The sequence below is a fragment of the Plectropomus leopardus genome, chromosome 21 (assembly GCF_008729295.1).
Source record: "Plectropomus leopardus isolate mb chromosome 21, YSFRI_Pleo_2.0, whole genome shotgun sequence".
NCBI lineage: Eukaryota > Metazoa > Chordata > Actinopteri > Perciformes > Serranidae > Plectropomus > Plectropomus leopardus.
The window spans coordinates 3,366,081-3,390,285 of NC_056483.1; the positions used below are offsets into that span (position 1 = coordinate 3,366,081).

A 24,205-nucleotide genomic window follows, 5' to 3' on the forward strand; every position below is an offset into this window, starting at 1 on the left:
TACCCATGTCAAAAATTGGCGTTTCATTAGTCACTTAAATACAAAAATACAGGAAATTAGGGTCCAGGTTGAAAAATACTAAACTTACCCTTCAACACCATGATGCATTGGCTTGAATATTATCAGAGCATCACTAATGTGTGAATTGTCACGGACATAAACCAGTAATTAAAAACTAAATGTGCAAAAAAACACAAAAATTCCAATGCTGTCTCCTTCAGGGTGATCCTGGTATTGGACTACCTGGTCCTCCAGGTCCTCCCGGACCTGCAGGTCGACCAAGCAAGTCGTCAGTGTTCCTGGTAGGTAATTTACCTTTTCTTGGCCTCAGGAAAACCTGGCATACTGCAATTTATTTATGGCACTTGATTCAGAAAATAACAAGTCCAGCCCTAGGCCGAGTACAGTAATAATGAGCTTCAGCAGAGATACTTTTTTTTTTTAAATAGATAAGAAATCCAGCTAAAATCCACAAAAGGTATTTTTTTCTTTTTTCCCATCATTGATTGTGTAGAGTTAGGCTGCATTTTTCCACATATACCACAAAATAATCAGTCATCTTTGCTGTTGTTGAATTCAGATGCAGCTGTCTTTCTGCTTTGGAAAATACAGTTGTTTTTCATTCTTTCTCAAACTGTGTTCAGTTGTTCTTGTTTTTTCTGAAGTTATAGTTCCAGGTTGAAGCATTTATGTTTCACAAGTTTATTATGAACCCCAGGAGCAACATGACATCAATGTTATATGAAGCATTTGGACATAAAACTTCTCGGTTAAAGTGATTTGAGCAGTCTGAATTGAGCTGTTGTGCGGTTGAATTGATTTATCAACCGGTCATATGTCATGTGTTCATCAGGAGGGGTCTGGATTTGATGACTTTGACAGTGATGCTGAGATTATTAGGGTAAGTGGACTTCTGTTTTCTCTCTCTGTGATGTTAGATAATTTTTAGCATCATATTCTAACTCCCACTTCAATCTTCATAATGCTACTTTTTTTTATCTCCTTCATATTTATAGAGAGAAACACTAAACTAACTTTTTTTCATCCTGTTGCATTTTTACACTGAAAGAGACTCAAAGCCAACATTTGACAATTAACTAAAGAAATACATGGAAGGTACTTCCTTACAGTTTTCCCCTCTTTGTGATGAAAATAATTTTAAAAATCTCATAAAAAAAATAAAAATCTAATTTTATCAGGGGCCACCAGGGCCTCCTGGCCCTCAAGGACAGCCAGGGCCCCCAGGACCCCCATCTGAGGACATCTTCCCCGGACAACCAGGGATCCCTGGGAGAGATGGGAAGGATGGAGAGAAGGGTGAACCTGGACTGCCTGTAAGTTAAATATTACCACCCCCCCCCCCCTACCTTTCATATAAAGTTAATGAGAGCAAAACACAAATATATAATCCTGTACAATGTCTGCTTCACTGTTTACATCAGTCGTTAACGGTATTTCATTAACCCTTTGAAACCTGAGCAAATTGGCCTTTCTTTCAAGAACATACAAAAGGAATTGAGCAACTTTGTAAGAAATAAGAAATTGCATTAAATTGGTAGAAGTTATTTTACTGAAATAAACTGAGCACACAAAATAGTAAAAAAAAAAACAAAACAAAACAAAACAACAACAATAGAAGTAAAAATAAATAAATAATATTAACAATAAACAAAAAAACAAGGAAATGACCGGGGGGAAAAAATAATAAATAAATACTTACAATATGGGTTTTCTGGACATTTTTCCTCTTTTTTGGTTAATTTTCAAGTGTTTAAGTTATTTTTCTTAATTTTTTTTTCAGTTTGCTGAACATTACTTGCCAAGTTGCTCAATGACCATTCCCATGTTTTCACATGAAACCAAACCAGTTTGCTGAGTTTTCAAAAGTCTTAAATGCTTACACAAAGCATCTGAAAGCAGTATGAGAAAACTGATGTTGACCTAGGTTTCAAAGGGTTAACACAGTGGCACTGTGAAGTTCAAGGCAAAATTTGCTAGAAGACTATTTAATTTCTAAAGCAAGACAACAGACAGCACATTTTATTTGTGCCCCTGGCCTCAGAGTGCTTGCATTGTTGACTTAACTTCTGTTTCCAGGTGATTGAGGAGTGGTTTAGTGGCTCTGGTTCTGGCTCTGGTTCTGGTTCAGGGTCTGGTCAGGTATTAACAACTGGTCCCGTCAGATCTAAGGGACTCAAAAGACAGTATTTCCCCCAGCTTTATTTTAAAACCCATGTTTACACATCGCTTTACTGCCATTGCATGAGGCACAGCATTGATTCATGTGCAGACATATTAGGTGTGTGTGTGTGTGTGTGTGTGTGTGTGTGTGTGTGTGTGTGTGTGTGTGTGGTGTTGACAGCGAGTGAGACCATTTTTGAAGTGTGTGCATGTATTGATTGAAGTTTAAAGTCCATAAATGTCTGTGTTTTTATCGACCCACAGTAAGAGCCCATTTTATATCTATATGCCACCACGTACCAAAACTTTTAATAAGTCATGTCCTTGTCCAATTATCCTGGAGCTACAGTAACAGCAGAAACTTGTGTAGGAGCTTCAGAACATGGTGTGAGCTGCAGCGTCTGTTGGGGGAAATGTGTCTTTTGTCTTTAAAATGTCAGGAGCTTTTTACTAACTGTGTGAATGGACTACTCACTGGTTTACATTTTCTGCAGCACAGTTTTGGTGCATAAAACGTTTGTTCACTTCAGTCCCTCAGAGCCCATAAGCTTTGTTTAATATGCTCTTATTTTAACCAGTTTGCATCCACCTTTGTACAAAAATGTATTAACCCATGCAAGCTTTGCAGTGAATGCACACAGTTCATTTCCACTGGTAGAGGTTTATATGCATCTAAAATGAAGTGATGTAACTCTTGCAGGGAGTTGATGGAAAAGATGGTGATCCAGGACCTGCTGGGGAAAAAGGAGACAAGGTGAGGCTATTGAACATACGGCTCATGGCCAAAATCGGGACCCCGATAGGATGCCAGATGGCCCCCCAACTCACAATGATAAGAAATCATTGTAATGATCATTGAAAATGATCATTACATTAAAATGATCTTATCACTAAAAATGACAAGAAAATTATTCACACAGGGAACTATTGTTGTACTTTTAGTATAGATAAGGCACCAGAGTGCATAAAACACCATCAAAAAAGAGCTTGTTTATCAAAATATGCGCCAGAGGGGGATTCCCTGCAACCCTCGGCAGAGGTCCTAGCTGAGCCCCTAATATCCTAAAATCTTAGATATGTACTGACATCCTAGAAATATCCTAAAATCTGAGAAACATCCTTAGATCCTATAAATGTCCAAAAATCCTCAAAATGTCCTAAAACTGTAGAAATGTCCTCAAATCCTTGAAATGTCCTAAAATCCTATAAACGTCCACAAATCCTACAAACGGCATAAAATCTGAGACCGGTCTGAAAATCCTAGAAATTTTCTAAAGTTCTAGAAACTTCCTAAAATCCTAGAAATGTCCAAAAATCCTACAAACATCCTAAAATCCTAGAAACATGCATTGGGCTGCTGCAACAGGCCCCTGGCCTCCTCACATTTTGCAAAAGTGGCCCCCAAGCAAAGCAAGTTGAGTAACCCTGCTATGGAAAATGCATTTGCAACACAGCATACATCATCACAAAATATTTTTACTCTGGACTGTTTTTACAAACCACTGAGTTATATCCTCATGTGAATGTGCAGCCAGGATCTGACTCTCGCTCGAGTGACTCCCAGCACGCTGCTTTTTGTATGAGCTCACTGTGATTTCCCTCGAGCAGGCCTCTAAGTGCTCTGTTAGCAAAAACAATTACACACAAACTAAATAACCACCTAACACAAAGAGCCAAGCTCTTAATGAGACGACCCCGTGGACTCATAAAGTGAAGGGGCTCTAGTGCAAACATGTCTGTGTTGCAATAGCTGCTCCACCTTTTTGTGCAAAGCAGTCGCTATACTTCATGTGATTTGATTGAATTTTTTTCTGTTTAACAGGGAGAGCCTGGTGTGAGCGGGCAACCAGGACCAAAGGTAAAATCATGGTCTCTTATCACTTTTACTTCCAAACCTATGTTTTTTTTTAATATCCAACATCTATATCTCCATCTCAGCCATGTAACCCCCCCAAATCAACTAGGTTTGTAAATCCATGCAAATAGATTTACAAACTATGCCCTTAGATTTTCAGTCCATACACGTTACTTTGTGACACAGTTTTAGAATTGAAAATATAATGTTACCCATAAACCATGAACATCTTAATTAATGACCTTATTCCACTCATGCAGGGAGATTTGGGCCCTCCAGGGTTTCCAGGCCTTCCAGGCTCAGAAGGTCCAGAAGGGCAGCCTGGTCCAAGGGGTCAACCTGGCCCTCCTGGGCCCCCAGGTCCCCCTGGACGGGGCTTCACCATGGACTTTGAGGTACAGTCAGTTTCTTTACTCAATGACCAGTCTAGTTGCACTGTAGCTCAACCTGTCACATAAAACATGGACATGATTGTTATTATGAGGAATTAGGAGATACCAGAAAACTAGTCTATCAGAAAAATGGCTGTTGAGAAAATTTAAGGACATAGTGATGGACAGACTCCTTTTATTTTAGTCAGATTGATATCCGTTCTGTTTTGATCTATTTTGAGGATTGCATTAAAGGTCAAACATCAGTTGTTTGCTGTCAGCTTTTCTAGTATAAATGTGATTTATTCAGGAAGGTGTTGTGACTGTTATATATTTTTTTTGCAGACAATTTCTTCTAAGACATACACAATGTGATCATTCTGGATTTTCTTTTTGTCAAATTTTTTAGGACTTGGAGGGATCTGGGATGGAGGGTGGTTTTGGAGGTGCCCTCTCCAGAGGCCCCCAGGTACAGCTGCATTGAATGTGTTAGCTTGAAGAACATTCTGCGTTATAATATTAAGTCTTAATGTTTTTTTTTTTTTCATGATATCAGTCATCACATAGTGTAATTTCATAATCGTCACCTCAGATTAATGTACATATATTTGTTCCACAGGGTCCTCCAGGAATCCCTGGACTTGAAGGACCAAAGGTGAAAAATCTGTGTGTCTGTGATATTAGTTCAGATAGTCATCTTTTTGATTTTATTTCAAACATCTTTTTTATTTGGCCTCTCAAAGGGTAAAGATGGTTTAAACGGCATCCCAGGAGAGCCGGGGCAAAAGGTGAGTCGATTATACTTCAGCCGTCATTATCTTACGCCTATTGAGATTTTCGAGTCATCACAGCACAAGCTGTTGGCAAAAGCTTCCTAAATGTCGTGAACTTTTGGGTCATAGTTAACAGCTGTAGAGTGAAAGGACACACGGTGACAAATGATGTCAGCTTTTGGAAGCGAGAGACGCTGTCCTCTGTGCAGGTTCATGACTGCTCATTTGTGGTTCTTGTTGAATCTGACCTGACATCCTCATTGGACCGCCCTGCGGACACAAAGCATCACAAAACGTCACAGTGAATCCTGTAATGAGAGCTTGACTTTAGCTGTACGGTGAAGTAGGCAGTGACATAAAGGTTATTAAAAAAACTGTGATTTTTGTGAATGACGAATGTTTCTTTGTGGTGTCTGCAGGGGGAGAAAGGTGCTACAGGATCACCAGGTTTTCCAGGACTGGAGGGACTGAAAGGGGAGCAGGTCAGTAAATGAATCAACAAATGACACATGAAGAAAATAATGATTTTATTAAAATATCAGCTCGTACAGATTGCTGAGATTGATTTTACTGGCTCCTGCAGTGACTTTTGGGCCAGCAAAAATAAATGAGGTCATGCCAATTTATTGAACAATATTGCCCTTGTGTTCACATGCACGTTTGTTTACATATGAATGTCAACGACTTTTTAGCCAACGTGATGCCAGAGTCAACAGCAGTTTGGCGGTTTGTTGCATGATAAGGATGACCCCCTTTACCTCTGTGTGAAATATTACATTTTTGTTTGAGTGCAATTTTTGTTAACAGAACAAGAGCGTCCTTCTATTTGTTTTTTGTTTGTGTAGTTTTTATTTAATTTCTGTTTTAAGTGTTTGATTTCTTAAGGATATTTACATTTTTTGTCTGAAAAGTTCATTGCTATTTGATAGGGTGTGCTTGTATAGTGGCGTAAAATGGTCTTGAAATGACACTAAAATAATTTATGGCAGTTATCTGGCGAAATATATTGCCCAACAAAAGCAAATATTGGGACAGGTCTATTAATAAACCCTAAAACAGGGTGCCCGTAGCTCACCTGGTAGAGCGGTAACCGCATGTACAGAGGTTATGTCACTGCAGAAGCCCTGTGGCCCTTTGCTGCATGTCATGTCCTCTCTACCCCCCTTTCACACTTCACAAAGCCCAAAAAATAATCTTAAAATTAAATAAATAAATAAATAATCCCTATAACAAGCCATAAGATGTGTTGTCATTTATGACATGTATTTCTGCTTTTAATGCAACTTTGTCAACTAGACAGAAACAAAACAACAAAGAAACAGCATATATGAGGGCGAAGATCATGGGTATAGGATTTAAAACATATTGCTAATAACTGACTGTTTTAATTTGATAATCTTGTGTCCTCTTCAGGGACCAAAAGGGAGCAAAGGTGATCCAGGACTAAAGGTAAAAGAGGAGTGCACGTGGCCAGATTCACATATGCACACACCCACTTGTACATTTTTTAAGTTTAAAGCATTTTTTGTCGCCATTTACTGAAAGACTAACTTGCATTTTTTAGGGAGAAGCAGGGCGGGACGGGCTCAGCCTACCTGGCCCTCCAGGACCACCTGGACCACCGGGGTCCATTATTAACCTCCAGGATGTAAGTAGACCAGAGACATTCAAGACAAGACGAGCACTTCATCTGTGTGACCTTAATCGCATTGTGTAACCAGAATAATTATGTCGGTGAGTCAGTTTTGTTTTCACTGAAAACTTTCTCCTTCTGCCTCTCCTTCAGCTTCTACTGAACGATACAGATGGTGCCTTCAACTTCTCAGGGATTTTAGAAGCTCAGGGACCCGCTGTGAGTATCAGACTGAAAACTTCCATCAGAAACCAAATGATCTTGATGACATGACAACAAAAAAATGTGCTTTTTTGGCTATTTTTGGTCTATGTGTGCAGAGCGTAACAGTGCTTTGTTCCAGTTAATGCTTTCAGCTGTCAGGTTTCCTCCCAAACAGAAGTAACATCAGAAGAGTTGTACATGACACACACGAGTGCACAAACATAAATTCATTGATTTTAACCTGACTTTATTCCTGTCATAACAGAATCGAGCAGTCAGATGTGAACATATTTAATCTTTATTTCCTAAATGTTTGCAGGGTCCAAAGGGTGACACAGGGTTACCAGGAGTTCAAGGACCTCCAGGACTCAAAGTAAGTGGGCCATGCATGCATTGTTTTTTGCTCATATAACACAAATTAGCAGACGAAGGAGAGCAAAACAAACACCTCTCCTCTCATTTTTATGTACACACAGTTTAATAGAGATTTCCGCACATGCATGCTTCTTTTATGTCTATTTATAGTTTTTTTGTTTGTTTGTGTGTCTGCACGCAGGGTGAAAAGGGCGAGCCAGGATTCGTCATTGCAGCCGATGGATCCACGCTGTCAGGCCTGGCAGGTCCCAAAGGAGTCAAGGTTGTGTTTGTTTTCACAGTTTTTTTAAATTTATTTGTTTATTTATTTTACTTTTGAGCTCCAGATCATTGTCCTCTTCGTCATCTTTTGCTTGCACCTACAATGGAAAATGAGTGTTTGCATTCTCTGCAGGCTTTAGATATCATTAAAACAGTTTATTATAAACACGATTTTAAAAAAAAAAATTACAATGGAGGTGTGCAAGTCAGTGTAACTGTATGTTTGTTTGCAGGGAGATAATGGTGTATCTGGACCTGCTGGAATTCCTGTAAGTATTAACAGAGAGCAACAAAAGCAAATAATTTCAGGTTTTTATAACATTATGAACTGTATGGAGGTGGAATTAATGCATTTAAAGCCCCTTTCCCATTTGACAAAAAATCCCACTAACACCCACCAACACCTGGCTTTTGTGTTCAGTGGGAAAGGTTACAATCAGCATTTATTCCTGGGACAAATCATTCTGCAGTAGTCATAGGTGTTTACTGGCTCCAGTTCTGATCGACAGTGATGAAACCATAACTGGTGTGGGATGCATTCATTTTCACCCCTTTTGCAGCGTGATGCATTGATGCACCACTAAAGATTCCACCTAAGCTGTGCTCAAACATTGTTTAAAATTAGCCAGCAATGAGTCTGAAAGAGACTGAATAAGTACAGTTATAAAAAGAGAAACCATCATATCATTGTCACTGGCTTCCATGCTGCTTTCTATTGTTCATTAACCCTAATTTCTGATGCGATTGTGGCATCAAACAAAACACTAGAAAAAATAGAAAAGCATGCTTGACTAATGGCAATAGGAAATAAGTCTATTCCTAGTTTCCTGTGTTTAAAAAAATGCACATATGCACTAATTTTAATGGAAAAAGGGTCAAAGAAATGCTGTCAGTCACTTTGTTTTGCTCCCAAATAGGGGCCCATTGGACCACCAGGACCCAAAGGAGAATTTGGTTTCCCTGGAAGACCTGTAAGCATCATAAACTCACTATACATTTATCATATGATAAAAGGGTATACAGATACTTTCACTTTGATTTTGCTCATGGAAACAGGAAATTTAAAATCAAACCGGAAGTTATTTGCACTTAAACAAACTTGCAGCACTGGTGTTGGTAACTTTTGGATGATGTCTTTGTGTGCGTAGGGTCGTCCAGGCCTGATGGGACCTAAAGGAGAGAGGGGGGATTCTGCAGGTCTGCCGGTGAGTCATAGACCAGAGCAACTTAAAAAGCATGTGAAAAGACTTCATAAGTTTGTTTATGTAAAATAATACAAAAGATGCTCGTGCAGAATGTGCAAATGAAGCCTGCAGTGACTGATGGTTATTATATGCTGAATTTTTGCCAATTTGGTGTTATTACTTTGGCTTCGATAGCACCTAGTTTTCCCTTCTGGTAGGTGTATACTTTAAAGTTTCTACAGGACTCACCCTTTTCTCTGTCTTTCTTCCATTTTTTTGTTTTCTTGTCTTCTTCCTCGTCTCCTTTAAGGGACCTCCTGGCCCTCCTGGGCTGCCAGGCCGACCAGGAATATTCAACTGCCCAAAAGGAGTAAGCATGCACACACACTTACAAAACACACAGTTCTGATTAAATTCTGCTTTATCATTATGTTGATTTTATTTCTTACCTGCTCACTGTCTTCTCTCTTGTTTCTGAAGACGGTGTTCCCCATCCCTCCCAGACCGCACTGCAAAATGGCAGTACGTTTTTTTTTTACTCTGCAGCCATATAGCTGATATAACACATCTTTATGAACAGTTTTATTACAGCCTCTGTAAGTGATCTTTTTTATGAACAGTTATTCATTTATAACTGCAATTAAAATCCTTTATAATCTGTCATCCTACTGTTCTCTTTATATTCTAAATCATATATTAACTCATGGTGGCCTGAAGGTTTAAAAAAAGATACAAAGCAGTCTATAAGAGATGCTGCTCTGCATGTTTCATTTCCTTTATCTCATACTGTGCAATAGTCATAGTCCAAAATTGAACATCAGCCTTTACAGTGAAGGCTGAGCTGCATCCTAAGTGTCTGTCTGTCTTCATTAAACCTCACCTGCCTGCATAATCTCATAATCTTATGTATATATCTACAGTAATTAACTGTCTGCTGACCCATGCAGACATATTTCCTAATCACAAACTCTCTTGCATTATCTGTCTTTGTTATATATCTCTTCTCTGTTTCTTTTCTTTACACATAACATGCATGTTGTTCTGTGTAACACTGGTACTACCTAACCTTTCATCACTCAGAGCAGTGCGAGGATGGTTCTAAAATATTCCTGCATGCTGCATGCCCAGTCTGGAGGGCTGAAGGCTCATTGCCAATACAGAAACGAGGTAGAACTCAAGTCGCATTAATCAGAAATCTGCATGTGTTATTTGCACGTAGATTATGATATTAACAATACTGATTGTATGATTTAATATATGATAATGGAATGTAATATGACAAATCTTTCCTCTGATAATAAACACAATGCGTATGTATGACTTCCAAATTTAGTCACCACTGACTGCTGTTAATACGTTTGTTCTCTGTTATTTCAGCTTAATCCCAATGGAACCATTGCATTTGGTAGGTTGAGTCATGTCTTTTGTTAGCCATAATTTACAATGTGTGGCATCTGTTTCAACCTCTTTTATCAAAACATTTTAATACAGGCTTTACAGAATACTCTGGACTGTAGCAGTGCAAAAAGCTGGCAACATACTTGTAATATACATGATTTAGAAAGGACAAGCAGTTAACTTTAGTTTTGTCTCTAAGGTAACTGTCAGACGGGACCAAAGGGAGAAAAGGGAGAGAGAGGCCCTCCTGGGCTGCCAGCGCCACCAAGTGAGTCACTATATAACATCTTTCCAATGTAGAAACATTGACAAATGTAAATACCTTTGAATACCATCACAGACAAAAAAAGATCCATAATTAAAGCTGCTTTTAGTCTTCTGGGCATTTTCAGGAGGGAAATAAACAAGAAATACAGGAGATTCTGTCAGCAGCAGAACTGTCCGGACCATAAGTAATTCAAACTTTTTAAATTAAAAATATCCTAGAAATCATGTGTATTTAATCCACACAGCACAATGCCTGAGTAGATACAAGATGTCTATTCTGCACCCATGGCTCACACTCCCAACCTCAAACACCAGTGGAGAGTCATGATCTTGTTAAACTACTTGCAAAGTTAAAAACTATCAGCCGTCTTTGACCATCATCAGGGTTGCATGTAAAGGCAGATTTCAAATTTGTGTCAAAAAATAAATGGTTAACAGGAAAAAATACTGAAAATTTTTGCTCCTCATCTAGACAACATAAAGATATCTGTGATTTAATTAGACAAAGACTGATTGATCCATAAGTGAAAAAAACTGGTGTTTCAAAATGCTCTTCTTTCTATTGACAGGTGTAGTTTACATTAGGAAATAATTCAAATTATTGTCAAAAAATGCAGTTTTTTAGATAGTTCTGAAATTTACCAGACTACTTCTACAATGACATCATAATTCTGAACATCTGTACGAAATGTGGGGATTTATTTAAGGATAATTAGCAGCAGTTTACAGACGTAGTTACATCAAAACATTTTGAGGCACTGTGAGCTCAATTTTTGATATTTCTAAAACCTGGATAGATAGACTGTGGAGGACTGTCTGAAGATGCTGTGGAGCTAGTCTGGTGTCAATCAAAGCATTTCTGCTCAATTTGGGCTACACTTGGGTGAAAGTTGCAAAGTGATAGCACGTATGACTAATTTAATATGACTTTTTAAAAGTTTTAAGCTGTAGATGGTTGGTGTAGTGCCACCACCAGGGATATTATCCCTCATTTTGATTTATGATCTCTGGCATAGGACTTGACCTGTGTGCAAAGTTTGGTTTATTTTCATGCAAGGGAAGACGGATTTCATGGGAGGAATTATAATAGGGAGAAGAAAAAAAGGATATAAAAATAAATCTATGAAATGTGTTTTAATGAGTGAATATAAAGGCCTAGTTTTATCTTCAGAAGGACATTTTATTTTGGATTCTCTCTGTACCTCCCAAAATTTCATGGTGTTTTTTTTCCTCTTAATTTAATCACCATCAGGACGAAGGAACACAGTTTTTTTTAAAATATGTTGGCACTTTTTAATGTTTTTATTATTTTAACTCCCTCTTTTGCTCTGTTTTTTTCTGTTTTAGACACATTTCTTCCCAGGGGAGGCTGGGTAAGTTTTTATATGGAGGCTTTTTGTCTTAAATTTCATTTGGGGACATGCTTTGCCATCGGACTCACCTTTCAGGTCTTGTTTGTGTGTTTGCGTCTTTGTCTTTGCATGTAATCACAGGGGTCAAGAGGCGATCAAGGCATTAAAGGAGAGAAGGGAGACAAGGGGGAGGTAGGGTTTCCTGGGCAACCAGGTATCCCTGGAAGACCAGGACTTGTGGTGAGTCAAGACACCAAGGATACACAGTGTTGTCTTTGTGACAAAATTTGTACCAAAGCGATCAATAACTTCATCCTGACATATTTCAGGGGCCCAAAGGAGAGTCAGTGCTCGGTCCACCAGGCAACCCCGGGGTACCAGGATCACCAGGTATCCCAGGCTATGGCAGACCAGGACCAGTCGGACCTGCTGGGCCACCAGGGCCTCCAGGACCCCCTGGGTCACCCTCAAGATATGCCTCAGGTACAATGAATCAGTCATACAAATGTCGTACAGCCTCAGCAACATTTGATGCTGTATAGAAATAGTCGTCTAAGTTCTAGTAGCTGATGAGATCAAACAACCAGTAATAATAAGCTTGAGTGAAAGGTGCTGACATTTTTGTAATTGCAGCTTTGACCATTGCTGGCCCCCCTGGGCCTCCTGGACCACAAGGACCTCCTGGACCTTCGGGTAATGGAGCATCTGTAAGTGAATGTTTTTCTTCTGGCCATGTTGTTAAAGTGCATATTAATGATACACCGGCATGCTCTGAATGTTTGCATAATAACACACCACGTTGCTGTAAAATCACTAAAACAATATTTCCAGCTATAGGTTCAGTTTTTCTTCTCTTTATTTGTTCATCAGCTGAAAACATTTGCGAGCCGTGAGAGCATGATGCAGCACACAGCCAGAGATGCAGAGGGAACTTTGGCCTTCGTCACAACAACAGGAAGTCTGTTCCTCAAGGTCTCCCAGGGATGGAAAGAGATACAGGTACTGACTTAGACTTGTTTTATATATTTTGGCAGTATTGGGGAGGGTACTTTCAAAGCTACCATTTACTTCACATGTGAAAAAGTTAAACTACAGGTATGGAAATCTAGTTTGGTTAACTAGAGTAACTTGAAAATGCAGTTTAAACTACTTGTAAAAAATGATGAACATATGATATGAAATCATTTAAAAAAAACAAAAAAATGAGATTATTGCAAAGAGTGCCCTCTTAAGCCCCCAGAATTAAATAATAATTGTAAAGTACTCCACTATTCATGGGAAATGGCAGGAATATCAGCTTTGTATAAAATATACATTGGTCAGACACTTCAGTCCAGATTACTCAGTTATGACAATAATCAATACTTGGGAGTAATTGTGGTCCAGATTGGTTCAATTACAGTGATGGTAGAGTAAAAATAAAAAATCAGTTGTTTCCTTTATGGCCCACAATTAATTGTAGTTTTAGTAGATAGCTATACAAAAAATGAAATGAACTACTTTAATCACTATGCAAATATGAATGCAGTTGAACTACCTGCAAGCTACTGCAAAATGTATTTAAACTCCTAGTTTAATTACATGTTCTTCTCTGCCCCCCGACACTGTATTTAGGTTTGGCAGATTTGAAATTAAATCACTTGATACTAAACTTGCACTAACATCACTACTAAACATAATTTAAAGGCATCTCACGTGCACATAAATGATAGAATAACCTAAAAAATAAGTGCAGCAGCATTCTGTAGCTACAAACATGCCCCAGAGCTGCCCCCTTTTAAAATGATATACACGTAGGTCAAGGCTTTACTAATGTAGCAAATAAAACGGCATTACAGGAATTTAATTGCTTTCCTATTACGTGGACGTTTTCATGGTTGGTGAAGCATTGAGTGAGTTTCCTGATTTCCCTTTGAAACCTGTCTGAATTCCTTCACTGGAAAATACGTCCTTTCAGGATTGAGTGCTCTCCAGCATCACTACTGCTTACTGTAAACATGTTTGAAGGCCAAACACTTTTTCTATTTGAGAAGATGATCAATGTTTAATAAACCAGTATACAGCCGTATTTGATGAAATGCTCTTGAAGTGATTAAAAAATAAAAACTACTGTGTGTGTGTGTGTGTGTGTGTGTGTGTGTGTTGTTTTTTTTTAAAATGTAACTGACAAGCTGGTTGTTGGGAAGTTTTTAACATTTCACTTTTTTTGTTCCACATTTGATATGTGTAAGGACAACATTAGCCTAAACATGAGTTTTTTGTGTTGTGTCTCCACAGCTTGGCAGTCTGATCTACCTCTCCAATAACATTATTCCACAAGATGAGGTACTTACGGCTCATTTTTATGGCTTTATGTTCAGTAAATGACGCTATTGTGGAATGTTGTATTTCGTTTGCATTATTTATCCATTTAACATCTTTTCAACAACTCACATAGCCTCGAGTTTCATACCAGGTGAGAGGAGACACGATGGAAAGGATACGTTCAGTTAACGAAAGGGTGAGTTTCAATGAGGCTGTTTTTTGTTATTCGGATTACTGTAATTATATTGTGTTGACCTTTTCTTTACACACGGCATCTGTTGCACATCTGTCTGCTCGTGGAGAGGGATCCCTCCTCAGCTGCTCTTCCTGAGGTTTCTGCCTCTTGGGGGTTTTGGGGGGTGAGCTTTTCCTCATCTGCTGTGAAGTTCCATGGATGGAGAGACGTCATATCTTGTAAAGTCCTCTGAGGCAAATTGTTGGCTTTTGGCACTTTACGCAGGAATGTTGAATACTGAAAATGTACTGTGATGTAAATGAATGAAATGAGGCGTTGTTTAACTGTAAAGAATATTAGCCAGAATATTAACTTACCCTGGATCCCTCAGTGGACTAACACCCGTCTTTGCTTTCTTTCCATCCAGCTCAACCTGGTGGCCTTGAACCAGCCTCACTCAGGCGACATGATGGGGCTCGACATCGCTGACCGGATGTGTTATGAACAAGCCAAAGCGATGGGTTTGGCTCCAAACTATCGAGCCTTCATTTCCTCCCACAGGCAAGACCTGGTCCATGTGGTCTATCCTGGTTTCCGGGACACGCTGCCAGTTACCAACCTCAGAGTGAGTCTGCTTTCCTGCTGGGTTTTTTTGACCATCAACAAACACTAGCTCTTTTTGTCACGCAGAAACTCTCCACAGACAAAAAAAAAAAAAAAAATTCTGGCCGTTTCTGACCCAATATGTGTGTTTATTTAGGGAGACGTGTTGTTTAGGAACTGGCGGTCAATTTTTAATGGCGACGGGGGGCCAATGGATGCCAGGATACCCATCTACTCCTTTGATGGCAGGGATGTTTTTGCAGACCCCTTCTGGTCAGTAGACTTGATTGACTTTCTACTTGTTTCTCTCTGTCTGTTGATGTAATGTTGATGTTTTCTGCCATGTTTATTCATTCTGTCATCTACCTGTCAGGCCTCAGAAGAATATCTGGCACGGCTCCACCAGCAGGGGGCTCCGAGTGGTGGACAAACACTGTGAGACCTGGCGGGCGGACCACATGTCTGTCATGGGCCAGTCATCGAGTCTGACCTCAGGGCTGCTCCTGGGCCAGCAGACGCGAAGCTGCTCCAACCAGTACATCGTTCTTTGCATTGAGACCCACAAAAACTTTTAACCCCCCGTACCACTCCACCAAGGACCCCATCTTGCCCACCGCAAACATTCAACACTTGGGGGAAAAAGATTTGAGTGTCTCTCCAAAAGAAGGACGCCGCTTTCAGCACATCTTTGGTGCTACGTGTAGCATTTTGTGCTCTTTTAAAAAACAAGACCACATTTAACACCCTTTCTAGTACAAAGGGGCTGTTAGTACTTGTTTTTTCCTTCCTATTCTCACATCACTCTGTAATGTTTCTGAAGAGCGAGAAGATTGTTAATAGTCAGTAACAAACTCTTGACAACAGCCAAAATATATCTGGGAAAGTAAGCTAACATGAAGTTGATGCTACGCTGTGAAACTGGAATCATTTTGGGGACTGTTGCAATCCAAATTTGTACCTTAAAGGAGTGGTATGTGACATTCAGAGCATATGCATGATTCAGAGGTCTGAGCCGGGATTATCTGTACATGGCTCTCAACATGGAGATGGCTTAGCCAACAGCGAGCAGCTAACAGTGCTAACAGTGCAAACAGCACCAACAACACTAGGGTGTCCCAAACTTTTTTGTTTAGAGCGGCCTGCTATGGTTAAAACATCTGCCGGCACAGATAGATTTTCTTTTTTTAGAGCTGGACAGCTCATAAGGAGTGCTATTAAAATACTGTTCAGTTATGCATCGCACCATACTCTGGAGTGCAGAGTGTACTCTGGGCACAGATGGAGCAGCAGAATGTCAGGCTCCTGAAAGTCAGACTTAACTGTTCATTCTTCCGTGTTGAAAAGTTTGCATACATTTGCAAACAGCTGTTCCCCTCATCCGTCGATCTGATCTGATCAGCTTTTAACGAAGGAACAGATCAATTATCAACCCTGCAAGTCATAAACTGCTGCCAGGAAGAAAAAAAAATGTATGGAAAGCTCCGCCTGAGCTGCGTTCACAGATGCACAAAAACCTCCTAATTTAGAGAGGGGACACAGAGTGATACAAAGGGACACACGCATTGAAAATGAAAACAGAAAAAAGTTTGCTGTCGTCTGGATGTCACATACAGCTCCTTTAAATTAACATCCGTTAGTGTTGTAAAGCAAGTTTTCCCCTTACATTCAACCTGGTGGCACATAATGTAAAATCAAACATAGAAGCTGAAATAATATTCATGCTAATAATGCTAATATCTCAAAGAGAATGTGGTAATGCTTTTTAAATGCTTTTTAAAATAACACATGCAGCACCTTAAACTCAAGGAAAGTGGACTCATTTGCAACAAGACACACGTGTTTCACTTTACACACAAAAGGCTTTTCCCCCTCATGTCACCTTTGTGTGTTGACTTTAAAGACATCTCTTTGTTGTTCAAGAGACTGAAGATGCAGCGGCTGGCAGTTTTTACAAATGATAGATTTCCAAAGACTTTTGTGATGGAAGCTTAAAGCTTTTTTCACTATTTTGTTTACAGGTTGTCATGAAGAGTTTTAAACATTTCTGTAGACAAGTTTTAAGGGCAAGAAATTTGTTTTCATAGCCAACATCTTCCCTCATCCAACAGTGGGAAGACTAGATGACCAGTGTTTCCACCAAAGTCTTTTTTTTTGATGCACTGTATTTTATTTTTTAAAATATTTTTTTCTAGTTCAACATTTTCATTCTTGAACATGTTGTTTGTGTTGTAGCTTTTCATACATCTTGGTGATCCCACATCTTAGCAGCTCTTTCTCTCAATAGGCTATTTAATTTAAAATTCAATGATTTATTTATACCGTCACAGCACATAACATGAAAATCAGATGATTAAATTTTAAGAATGTAATTTATCGTTTGTTGTTTGTCAAGTGACTTCTCACTGATGTTTTTTTGTACTTTTTTTTTTTTAATGTTTGTAGATTTCTGGAGAACTTTTAACAGTCAAAACAAAATTCCACATAGTGTAGAGATACAACTGAAGCAAGCTTAATGTTTTCATGCAGGAAAAAAAAGAATACTAGAAAAAGAAATTTCAAGGGCAAAAGTGAGAGCACATGTTTTTTTGTATAAATATTGGTGCTTTGTTGAATAAAGTCTTCTCTTTTCATAATCTCATTATTTTCTTCTGACTTCAGTGCACAAAATATCTCAAATGCTTTTGAGTATAATAGAACAATTTATAGTTTGTTCCACTGCCCCAAAGTGGCCAAATAAATTGATTGTGGTGCTCATATAGAAATAATAATTATATTGTGGATATGTTCAAGACGTTTTACAGCTAAAAAGTGAACTTAATTGTTCTGTGGTGAACATGCTAAAGCATTTCCAACAGTCTCAAACCTCTTTTATTATATTCTTTTCTGCTGAAATATGTGTGACAGTTACTGACCAATACATAAACCTATAAAAATGTCTCTGTGACATGCTAAAATTGTCCAAAAATATAGGCCATGCAAATGAACCAGCTGTGCTCTACTTTGGAGGTAACAAAGACACAAATATTCAGATTTATTCTTTCTGTCTCAATCTGTTTCAGAAAATGTTTACTCTGTAGTCTGATATTTTTGCACTATACAACTGGAAAACATTTTGTATATTTTGTAACTAGTATACTTTTTAGCTTCTGTTATCTTCTGTTAGCCACAAACTGTTGCACTGTACTTTGTGAGTGTCATTGTCCTGTGATTCGTAGATAACTTGATCTTGTGTTAAAGGTTAAAGGTTTTGTAAACAAATTTGGCTCTTCAAATGGATTTTCAGTCCAAAGGTCAGGCAGGTAAGAGGGAAACCATCCAATCAGTTTGAAGCAAGAGTACACAGTAGAGTATAACAGGAATAGTGCTCTTACTTTTTGTCTTTTTGGTTTTTTATATCTGAACATTTTTTAAGAGGGTTTTTTGGCAACTTGGACATGAAGGCGTTCAAGGTACTTGTATGCATTTTTACATTTAATGGCAAATTTTTAGTATGCAAATGCGTATCAACCTTTTAGCATTTTTTTTCCACTATTGCACTCTTATTTTGGTTTTGATTAGATAAATGGCACCAATTTAACCATGTTAACTACTCTTATATTTCTGCAAAGGTCCTGTTTGTTCTCCTCCTGACGGCCTCAGCAGTGGACAGTCAGTCTTTCCACACCGGCAAATGTCCCCAGCCGTCTGTTCAAGAGGATTTTGACGTGACAAAGGTAAAATACTAATGTCTTTTTTCGTGTGTATTGATTATATTGGTCATTTTTGCAGTGTTGCCATTCTTGCGTATTTCTGAGTGTATTTATTTGACATTCATATTGGACGAGAAGAGACAGCTGCTAACTTTTATGTTCTTATCTTTTTAGTATATGGGCACTTGGTATGAAATCGAGAAGCTGCCAGCAATGTTTGAAAGAGGAAAATGTAACCAGGCTACGTACACTCTGCTCGCTGATGGGACGGTCCAAGTTTATAATTCAGAGCTGCTGTAAGGACTGAACTGCTGTCTTTGTAAAAACTGTTTTCCAACATATATTCATTCATGCACCCTTCACTCTGCATCTTAACATGTATGGAGGGATTTTCATTTCTTGTAATTTTCACCTGAAATCCATATTTACACTAGTTGTCCCTTTTTTATTTCTCTCTCTGCAGATCTGATGGAAAGATAAATTCAATTAAGGGTGTCGCCTCAATTAAAAACTCATCTCAACCTGCTATTCTGGATGTCAGCTTCTTTAAAGGTAAATATTGTCTGCATTTTTTATTTATTTATTTATTTGTTAAGCACATAATTCCTTTTCTATTTTATACTATTTATGTCTGTGTCCAGGTCTTCCACACAGTCCATACTGGGTGCTCTCCACAGACTACCAGTCGTTTGCTCTGGTGTACTCTTGCATTGACTACTATGGCCTTTTCCATGTTGATTTTGCCTGGATCCTGGCTCGCGCTCGGGCATTAACTGAGGACGTCATTGGCCAGTTACATAATGAGCTGACCGCTGCTGGTGTCAACACAAACCGCCTCACAGTCAGTAATCAGACTGGATGTGATGTCATGACCAAAGGTACGATCAGCCAAATTAAAAAAAAAAAGAGGAACAATGTTACAGCAATATAGCAATGTTGAATATATATCAGACTTAGTGTTGTGAGGTTAAACATTAAAATTAAAATAAACCAATCTTTCCGCTGTTGTTCTATAGCAATATGTATAGACATAACCATATTCTTACAGTGCTATAAAATATATAAGCAAAAGAATATGACATAGTTCATGACCATTATGTTCACCCAAGATTGGCTAAATATTTTTTTAAAGGAAAAAAAAAAGACACATAGGGTTTATATATATTTTTTTTTTATTCTATTTTTGACTGCTTAAAACATATTCATAGCACAGCCAATTTTCTCCATATATTTTCAATAATTTTAATTATATTCACCAATTAATTTATTTTATTTATTTATTTCCCAACAAAATCCTTGATAGCTTTTACGTCATTGTCAAAGAAAATACTTCCGTTTTGCTTTGAACACTTCAAAATAAGAGGTGCAATGGCTTAAAAATCAATTTTAATCAACATATATCCCTCAAAATCCCCAAATGTTGTATGTTTTGTTAAAATACAGCTTTTAAAATAATATATTGACACTGTCGCATGCTGGAGCAATGACAGTTTACAATTTGAAATGGAAATATTTATTGAAATAATTTGAGTAATTAGCACTACAGCAAATAATTAGAAAAATTATAATGTTAAACATATTCGCGTCCTTCTGGTTACTTATTTTTATTTATTCTTTTTTTTTTTAAATTATTTATATTGTTTATTTATTTGTGGCAAAAGGACCGAGGTCATTTGAGGTGAACCGTTTTATTGTGAAGGACGTGGCACGGAAGTGTTGAGGACAACAACGTAATCTTTGACCAAATGGTGCAAATGGCGATTCTCAGAGGAGCTACAGTGTGTTTTCCTTTTAGATTAATAATCTTGTTGTTGTCTATTATTTCTTTTACATGTCTGCCCTTTAATTCTCCAGCCAAGAGAAACGACCGACCCATTATTGGTAAGTTCATCGACACCTTATTAACGTTAAATTAAGCTTGTGACGTATTTTGACCAAACTAACTGTTGTTGTTTTTGTTTATAAAGTGACAGCTAACTGCTAACAGAAGTGTTAAACTGGTCTTGTTTTTCTCTCTAAAGGTGTTCTGGCTCAAGAGGTTAAATACCCAAAAGGAAATGAAACCTCGTATATCGCTGCCTCTTATGTGAAGACTCTGGAGTCAGCAGGAGCCAGGGTCGTACCTGTCATGTGAGTTATTATACACACACACACACACACACACACACATATATATACAATTTTCCAAACTGTCAATCAGATACTTGCTTTGTTGTGATGTCTATTTTAATTCATCTATTTTTCTGTCTTTTAATTTATTTCATGTCTTTATCGTGTTTAATTCTATTATAAGTACTGTTATTTCTATGTTTACCCCTTATATTCTTTGAATTGTATTTACTCTTATTGGCTGTTGTTTTTATTTTTGTTTTGTAATTGTTTCTCGTTTAATTCCACTTTAAGTTTTGTCTGGCTTTTAGTTCGGCATTAATATTTTGGGGCTCTTATGGTTATGTTTACGTTATGTTTGTCAAAGCACTTTGTAAATTCCTCTTTCAAAGATGCTATACAAATAAAGTCATTATTATTATTATAATTATAATTGTTAGTTTTTATTATAATTATAATTGTTAGTTTTTATATATATATATATCGTTATTAGATTTTTTTTTTTTTAGCAGTGATCTCTAACCTATCCTTTTTATTTTTATAGGATTAACCAGCCACCGGAGTACTATACGAAACTGTTCAACTCCATTAACGGGTAAATGTGTTATGATTTTGTAGCCTCTATAGGGAAATTAATTGCAACATGAGTTATGATTGTCTAACAGAAAAGCATTTGCTGATAAGTTCGTGAATGTGAATTAAAACTGAAAAGTGAAATTAAAGTAGCTACAGGGGTGGACAAAACATTTAAAAACTTTACTTTGGAGAAGGTCATAAGGATCCGTTATTACTGAGACTGAGTTGTGTGTGAGTCGTGTGTTTTTTAACAGGATCTTTTACCCGGGTGGATCTGCCAGCATCACCTCATCTGGTTATCAAAGAGCTGCGAAGCGCTTCTATGAACTCGCGATTGAGGTAAAATAATAGTAACCAGTTTTAACCAGTAGTAACCAGGTTTCCTGGTGTTGATAGAGGATTATTCTGCTGACTGTGTGTCATGTTTCAGGCAAACAAGAAAGGCGATTACTTCCCTGTGTGGGGCACCTGTCTGGGATACGAGCAGCTGGCCGTTTTGACGAGTGGAAAGAATGTGCTGTCACGTACCAACACAAGTGATGTGTCTCTGCCTCTGGTCTTCACTAAGGGTACGCACTAATGATTACTTATCAGTGAGACAAGTCCAAATGTTGTAATATTACAGATATCGTCAGGTTTGGAGAAGCACGGCAGTGTTACATTTACAAATACAGCTTTTTTTCACCCTGCATTTTCTGAATTTCTGACTTCTCCCAGCTTTAAATGTGGTGAAAATGTGTACATTTGTTTTCATGTTATGACCCATTTCCAGAGGCTAAAAACAGCAGGATGTTTCAAGACTTCCCAGCTGACCTCATGGAAGATCTGGCTTCTGAGCCGCTGACGGCTAACGCTCACAAGTGGAGCGTGACGGTGCAGGTACGTCGCTCGTTCCTATTATGAGAAAACACGTATAATCAACAGTGCCACGCGAGAGCAACAGCACGCCAGTTTTACCAGTTTGTGGTGAAATTTGAGTCTGTTTTCCTTCCTTGAGCACAGGAGATTCATTTTTCTGGGGACGTAGAAAGTATAGTGTTCTGATCATGTGCATTGCAGCTTATCTCTGTTTCCCTCTTTCAGACTCAAAACACAAATGAGGAGCTGAGAAACTTTTACAAAGTTCTCTCCACAAACACAGATGGAGAAACGGAGTTTGTGTCAACGGTGGAAGGTAGTCACAGCGCAGCGTCGCTTTATTGCTACACGTTTACAGCAGAGTAATACTGGAGGGAACTTTTTTTTAATGAGAACTTTCTCTTCCCTTTTCCTCTCGGCAGCATACGATTACCCAATTTATGGGACACAATGGCATCCAGAGAAAAACGCGTTCGAATGGACGCGGCCGTACATCACACACTCTCAAGCAGCCATCAAGACCACCTTCTACATGGCTGAATTCTTCGTCAATGAAGGTATGAACACGGCTTTATTTTTGCTACGTTAATTGCATAGTAAGTGCATGCGAGAGCCTTAGTGATCAGTAAATCTCGCGTTGTTTCATCTTCTTACAGCCAGGAAGAACTTTCACCGATTTGACTCTGAGGGCGATGAGAGAAACGCACTGATATACAACTACAGTCCTGTTTACACCTCGCCCTCCAGCACCTTTGTTCAAATCTATTATTTCTGATGATTGTTTGCGGACTGCTTTTACTTTTCAATGGCTGCATTCGTTAGGTGACTCCTGAATGTTTAATATTATGGTTCGATTTTCAATTTGCTGCCATTTATTGAATCTGCAGCTGAACAAGTAGTAAGTCAAAAAAAAATTTTTTTACATTAATTAAATGTTTTAAAAGAATTCAGATATTTTAAGGAATTCTGTCCTGATTTAATGTTCACAGTCTCTGTTCAGAACGAGACTCTCTTTTAGTGAAACTTGAACACCAAACAGAAAGGAGGTAAGAAGAACATTTCATTTCTCTGTAGGATCCTTTCGCTAATGTTTCATCATACTCATGATAACAATCTGAGCCTGTTAGTGGCAAAACAAGCACTTTAAATGGCTCCTGGCTTGTTTCACCGCTGCTGACTGTAGCACTCTCTTTTATTATTGGACCAGTTTCAAAAATTGTTGTTCCCGCAAGTCATTTAGACACAGAAACATGGGAAATCTGGAAATTAGGGTCCAGTTTGAAAAATACCAAAGTTACCCTTTAAAACTGCTGCTGCATTTAGTTGCACTGATCAGTACTTTTACAATCTGCAAAGTCTGTTCAAGTTCAAAGTTGCTCAGAACCAAATGGCAAAAACACAGCTCACAACCAGCTTTTCAGTTAACACTGTGGAGCTTTTAGGAACTTAAATAGCAATAATATTAAAGTGCATTCACAAAAAAAATCCTGATTTTCTTAATTAACAAAATTGTGTTAAAAAAAACTTGTTTACCAGTTTCATTAAATTTCCTAACCTTTTTTTTCTCAATCAACAGGATTATTCCAGAATTATGAGAAACATTTTTAAATCCTCTTGTTTGTCTGAAATAACGAAGGCAATATCATGCATAATGCTTCTGTAGAAAGGAGTAAATGTTGGATTTATATTTGACAGCTCACCAGAAAGATGCCTCTAAGTGAATGTTGCATTATTTCTGCTAGATGTGTAAATAGTAAATTGTTGGATAACATGTAACACCTTGAAACACTGATGTCAACATTCTGTTTTTGCTAAGAAAAAAAAAATCAAACCAGCTTAAAAAATCACAATAAAACATGAACCAAAAAACACTAAAGGCTGATAAAATATCTAATTTTTATTCTAACATTTACCTTCATGCCACAATCTGCCATTAATCTTCTATGCTTTGGATAACAAAGTTGAGCTTCTTGGAAAAAAGTCCTCAACCGCTGGCGAGAAAGGTCGATGTTGCCATTGGCGTTTATAAATTCCACT

The 24,205-nt window shown here is 38.1% G+C and overlaps 3 protein-coding genes across 4 annotated transcripts in view; all 3 read left to right on the plus strand.

The window, feature by feature from the left end:
• Window positions 1-17,569, plus strand: part of LOC121960468 (collagen alpha-1(XVIII) chain-like) — a 74,811-nt gene extending 57,242 nt beyond the window's left edge. For both annotated transcript variants that reach the window (XM_042510173.1, XM_042510175.1), the window contains exons 13-44: window positions 222-302; window positions 854-901; window positions 1,200-1,334; window positions 2,882-2,935; window positions 4,004-4,039; window positions 4,297-4,431; window positions 4,817-4,876; window positions 5,027-5,062; window positions 5,151-5,195; window positions 5,600-5,662; window positions 6,594-6,629; window positions 6,745-6,828; window positions 6,967-7,032; window positions 7,337-7,390; window positions 7,574-7,654; window positions 7,887-7,922; window positions 8,571-8,624; window positions 8,802-8,858; window positions 9,148-9,207; window positions 9,318-9,359; window positions 10,215-10,242; window positions 10,435-10,503; window positions 11,850-11,875; window positions 11,996-12,094; window positions 12,184-12,337; window positions 12,488-12,561; window positions 12,725-12,853; window positions 14,132-14,179; window positions 14,292-14,354; window positions 14,761-14,958; window positions 15,094-15,209; window positions 15,310-17,569. In XM_042510173.1, coding sequence (XP_042366107.1) covers window positions 222-302; window positions 854-901; window positions 1,200-1,334; window positions 2,882-2,935; window positions 4,004-4,039; window positions 4,297-4,431; window positions 4,817-4,876; window positions 5,027-5,062; window positions 5,151-5,195; window positions 5,600-5,662; window positions 6,594-6,629; window positions 6,745-6,828; window positions 6,967-7,032; window positions 7,337-7,390; window positions 7,574-7,654; window positions 7,887-7,922; window positions 8,571-8,624; window positions 8,802-8,858; window positions 9,148-9,207; window positions 9,318-9,359; window positions 10,215-10,242; window positions 10,435-10,503; window positions 11,850-11,875; window positions 11,996-12,094; window positions 12,184-12,337; window positions 12,488-12,561; window positions 12,725-12,853; window positions 14,132-14,179; window positions 14,292-14,354; window positions 14,761-14,958; window positions 15,094-15,209; window positions 15,310-15,511 — 2,469 coding nt within the window. In that variant the 3' untranslated portion in view covers window positions 15,512-17,569. The remainder of the gene's footprint in view (window positions 1-221; window positions 303-853; window positions 902-1,199; window positions 1,335-2,881; window positions 2,936-4,003; window positions 4,040-4,296; window positions 4,432-4,816; window positions 4,877-5,026; window positions 5,063-5,150; window positions 5,196-5,599; window positions 5,663-6,593; window positions 6,630-6,744; window positions 6,829-6,966; window positions 7,033-7,336; window positions 7,391-7,573; window positions 7,655-7,886; window positions 7,923-8,570; window positions 8,625-8,801; window positions 8,859-9,147; window positions 9,208-9,317; window positions 9,360-10,214; window positions 10,243-10,434; window positions 10,504-11,849; window positions 11,876-11,995; window positions 12,095-12,183; window positions 12,338-12,487; window positions 12,562-12,724; window positions 12,854-14,131; window positions 14,180-14,291; window positions 14,355-14,760; window positions 14,959-15,093; window positions 15,210-15,309) is intronic.
• Window positions 17,570-18,207: 638 nt separating this feature from the next.
• On the plus strand, window positions 18,208-20,345 carry LOC121960965 (apolipoprotein D-like). The gene is made up of 7 exons (XM_042510869.1): window positions 18,208-18,235; window positions 18,351-18,385; window positions 18,545-18,649; window positions 18,800-18,921; window positions 19,089-19,177; window positions 19,267-19,503; window positions 20,287-20,345. The coding sequence occupies exons 1-7, from the start codon at window positions 18,208-18,210 to the stop codon at window positions 20,343-20,345; spliced, it is 675 nt and encodes a 224-aa protein (XP_042366803.1).
• Window positions 20,346-20,355: 10 nt separating this feature from the next.
• Window positions 20,356-24,039, plus strand: ggh (gamma-glutamyl hydrolase (conjugase, folylpolygammaglutamyl hydrolase)). Its single transcript, XM_042510389.1, has 9 exons — window positions 20,356-20,506; window positions 20,647-20,755; window positions 21,279-21,329; window positions 21,565-21,649; window positions 21,741-21,879; window positions 22,083-22,189; window positions 22,394-22,484; window positions 22,591-22,725; window positions 22,825-24,039. Exons 1-9 carry the CDS (start codon window positions 20,371-20,373, stop codon window positions 22,941-22,943), a joined length of 972 nt encoding a protein of 323 aa, XP_042366323.1. The 5' UTR covers window positions 20,356-20,370; the 3' UTR covers window positions 22,944-24,039.
• The last annotated feature ends 166 nt before the right edge of the window (window positions 24,040-24,205 follow it).

What these genes read in the sequence shown, in the direction of transcription:
- LOC121960965 (XM_042510869.1), top strand. Translation starts at nt 18,208, where the DNA reads ATGGATTTTCAGTCCAAAGGTCAGGCAG. An exon ending in AGGATTTTGACGTGACAAAG is followed by an intron (nt 18,650 to 18,799) that starts GTAAAATACTAA and finishes TTATCTTTTTAG; the next exon opens with TATATGGGCACTTGGTATGA. An exon ending in GGATGTCAGCTTCTTTAAAG is followed by an intron (nt 19,178 to 19,266) that starts GTAAATATTGTC and finishes GTCTGTGTCCAG; the next exon opens with GTCTTCCACACAGTCCATAC.
- ggh (XM_042510389.1), top strand. Translation starts at nt 20,371, where the DNA reads ATGGTGCAAATGGCGATTCTCAGAGGAGCTACAGTGTGTTTTCCTTTT. An exon ending in AGTGGAGCGTGACGGTGCAG is followed by an intron (nt 22,190 to 22,393) that starts GTACGTCGCTCG and finishes TCCCTCTTTCAG; the next exon opens with ACTCAAAACACAAATGAGGA. An exon ending in TGAATTCTTCGTCAATGAAG is followed by an intron (nt 22,726 to 22,824) that starts GTATGAACACGG and finishes ATCTTCTTACAG; the next exon opens with CCAGGAAGAACTTTCACCGA.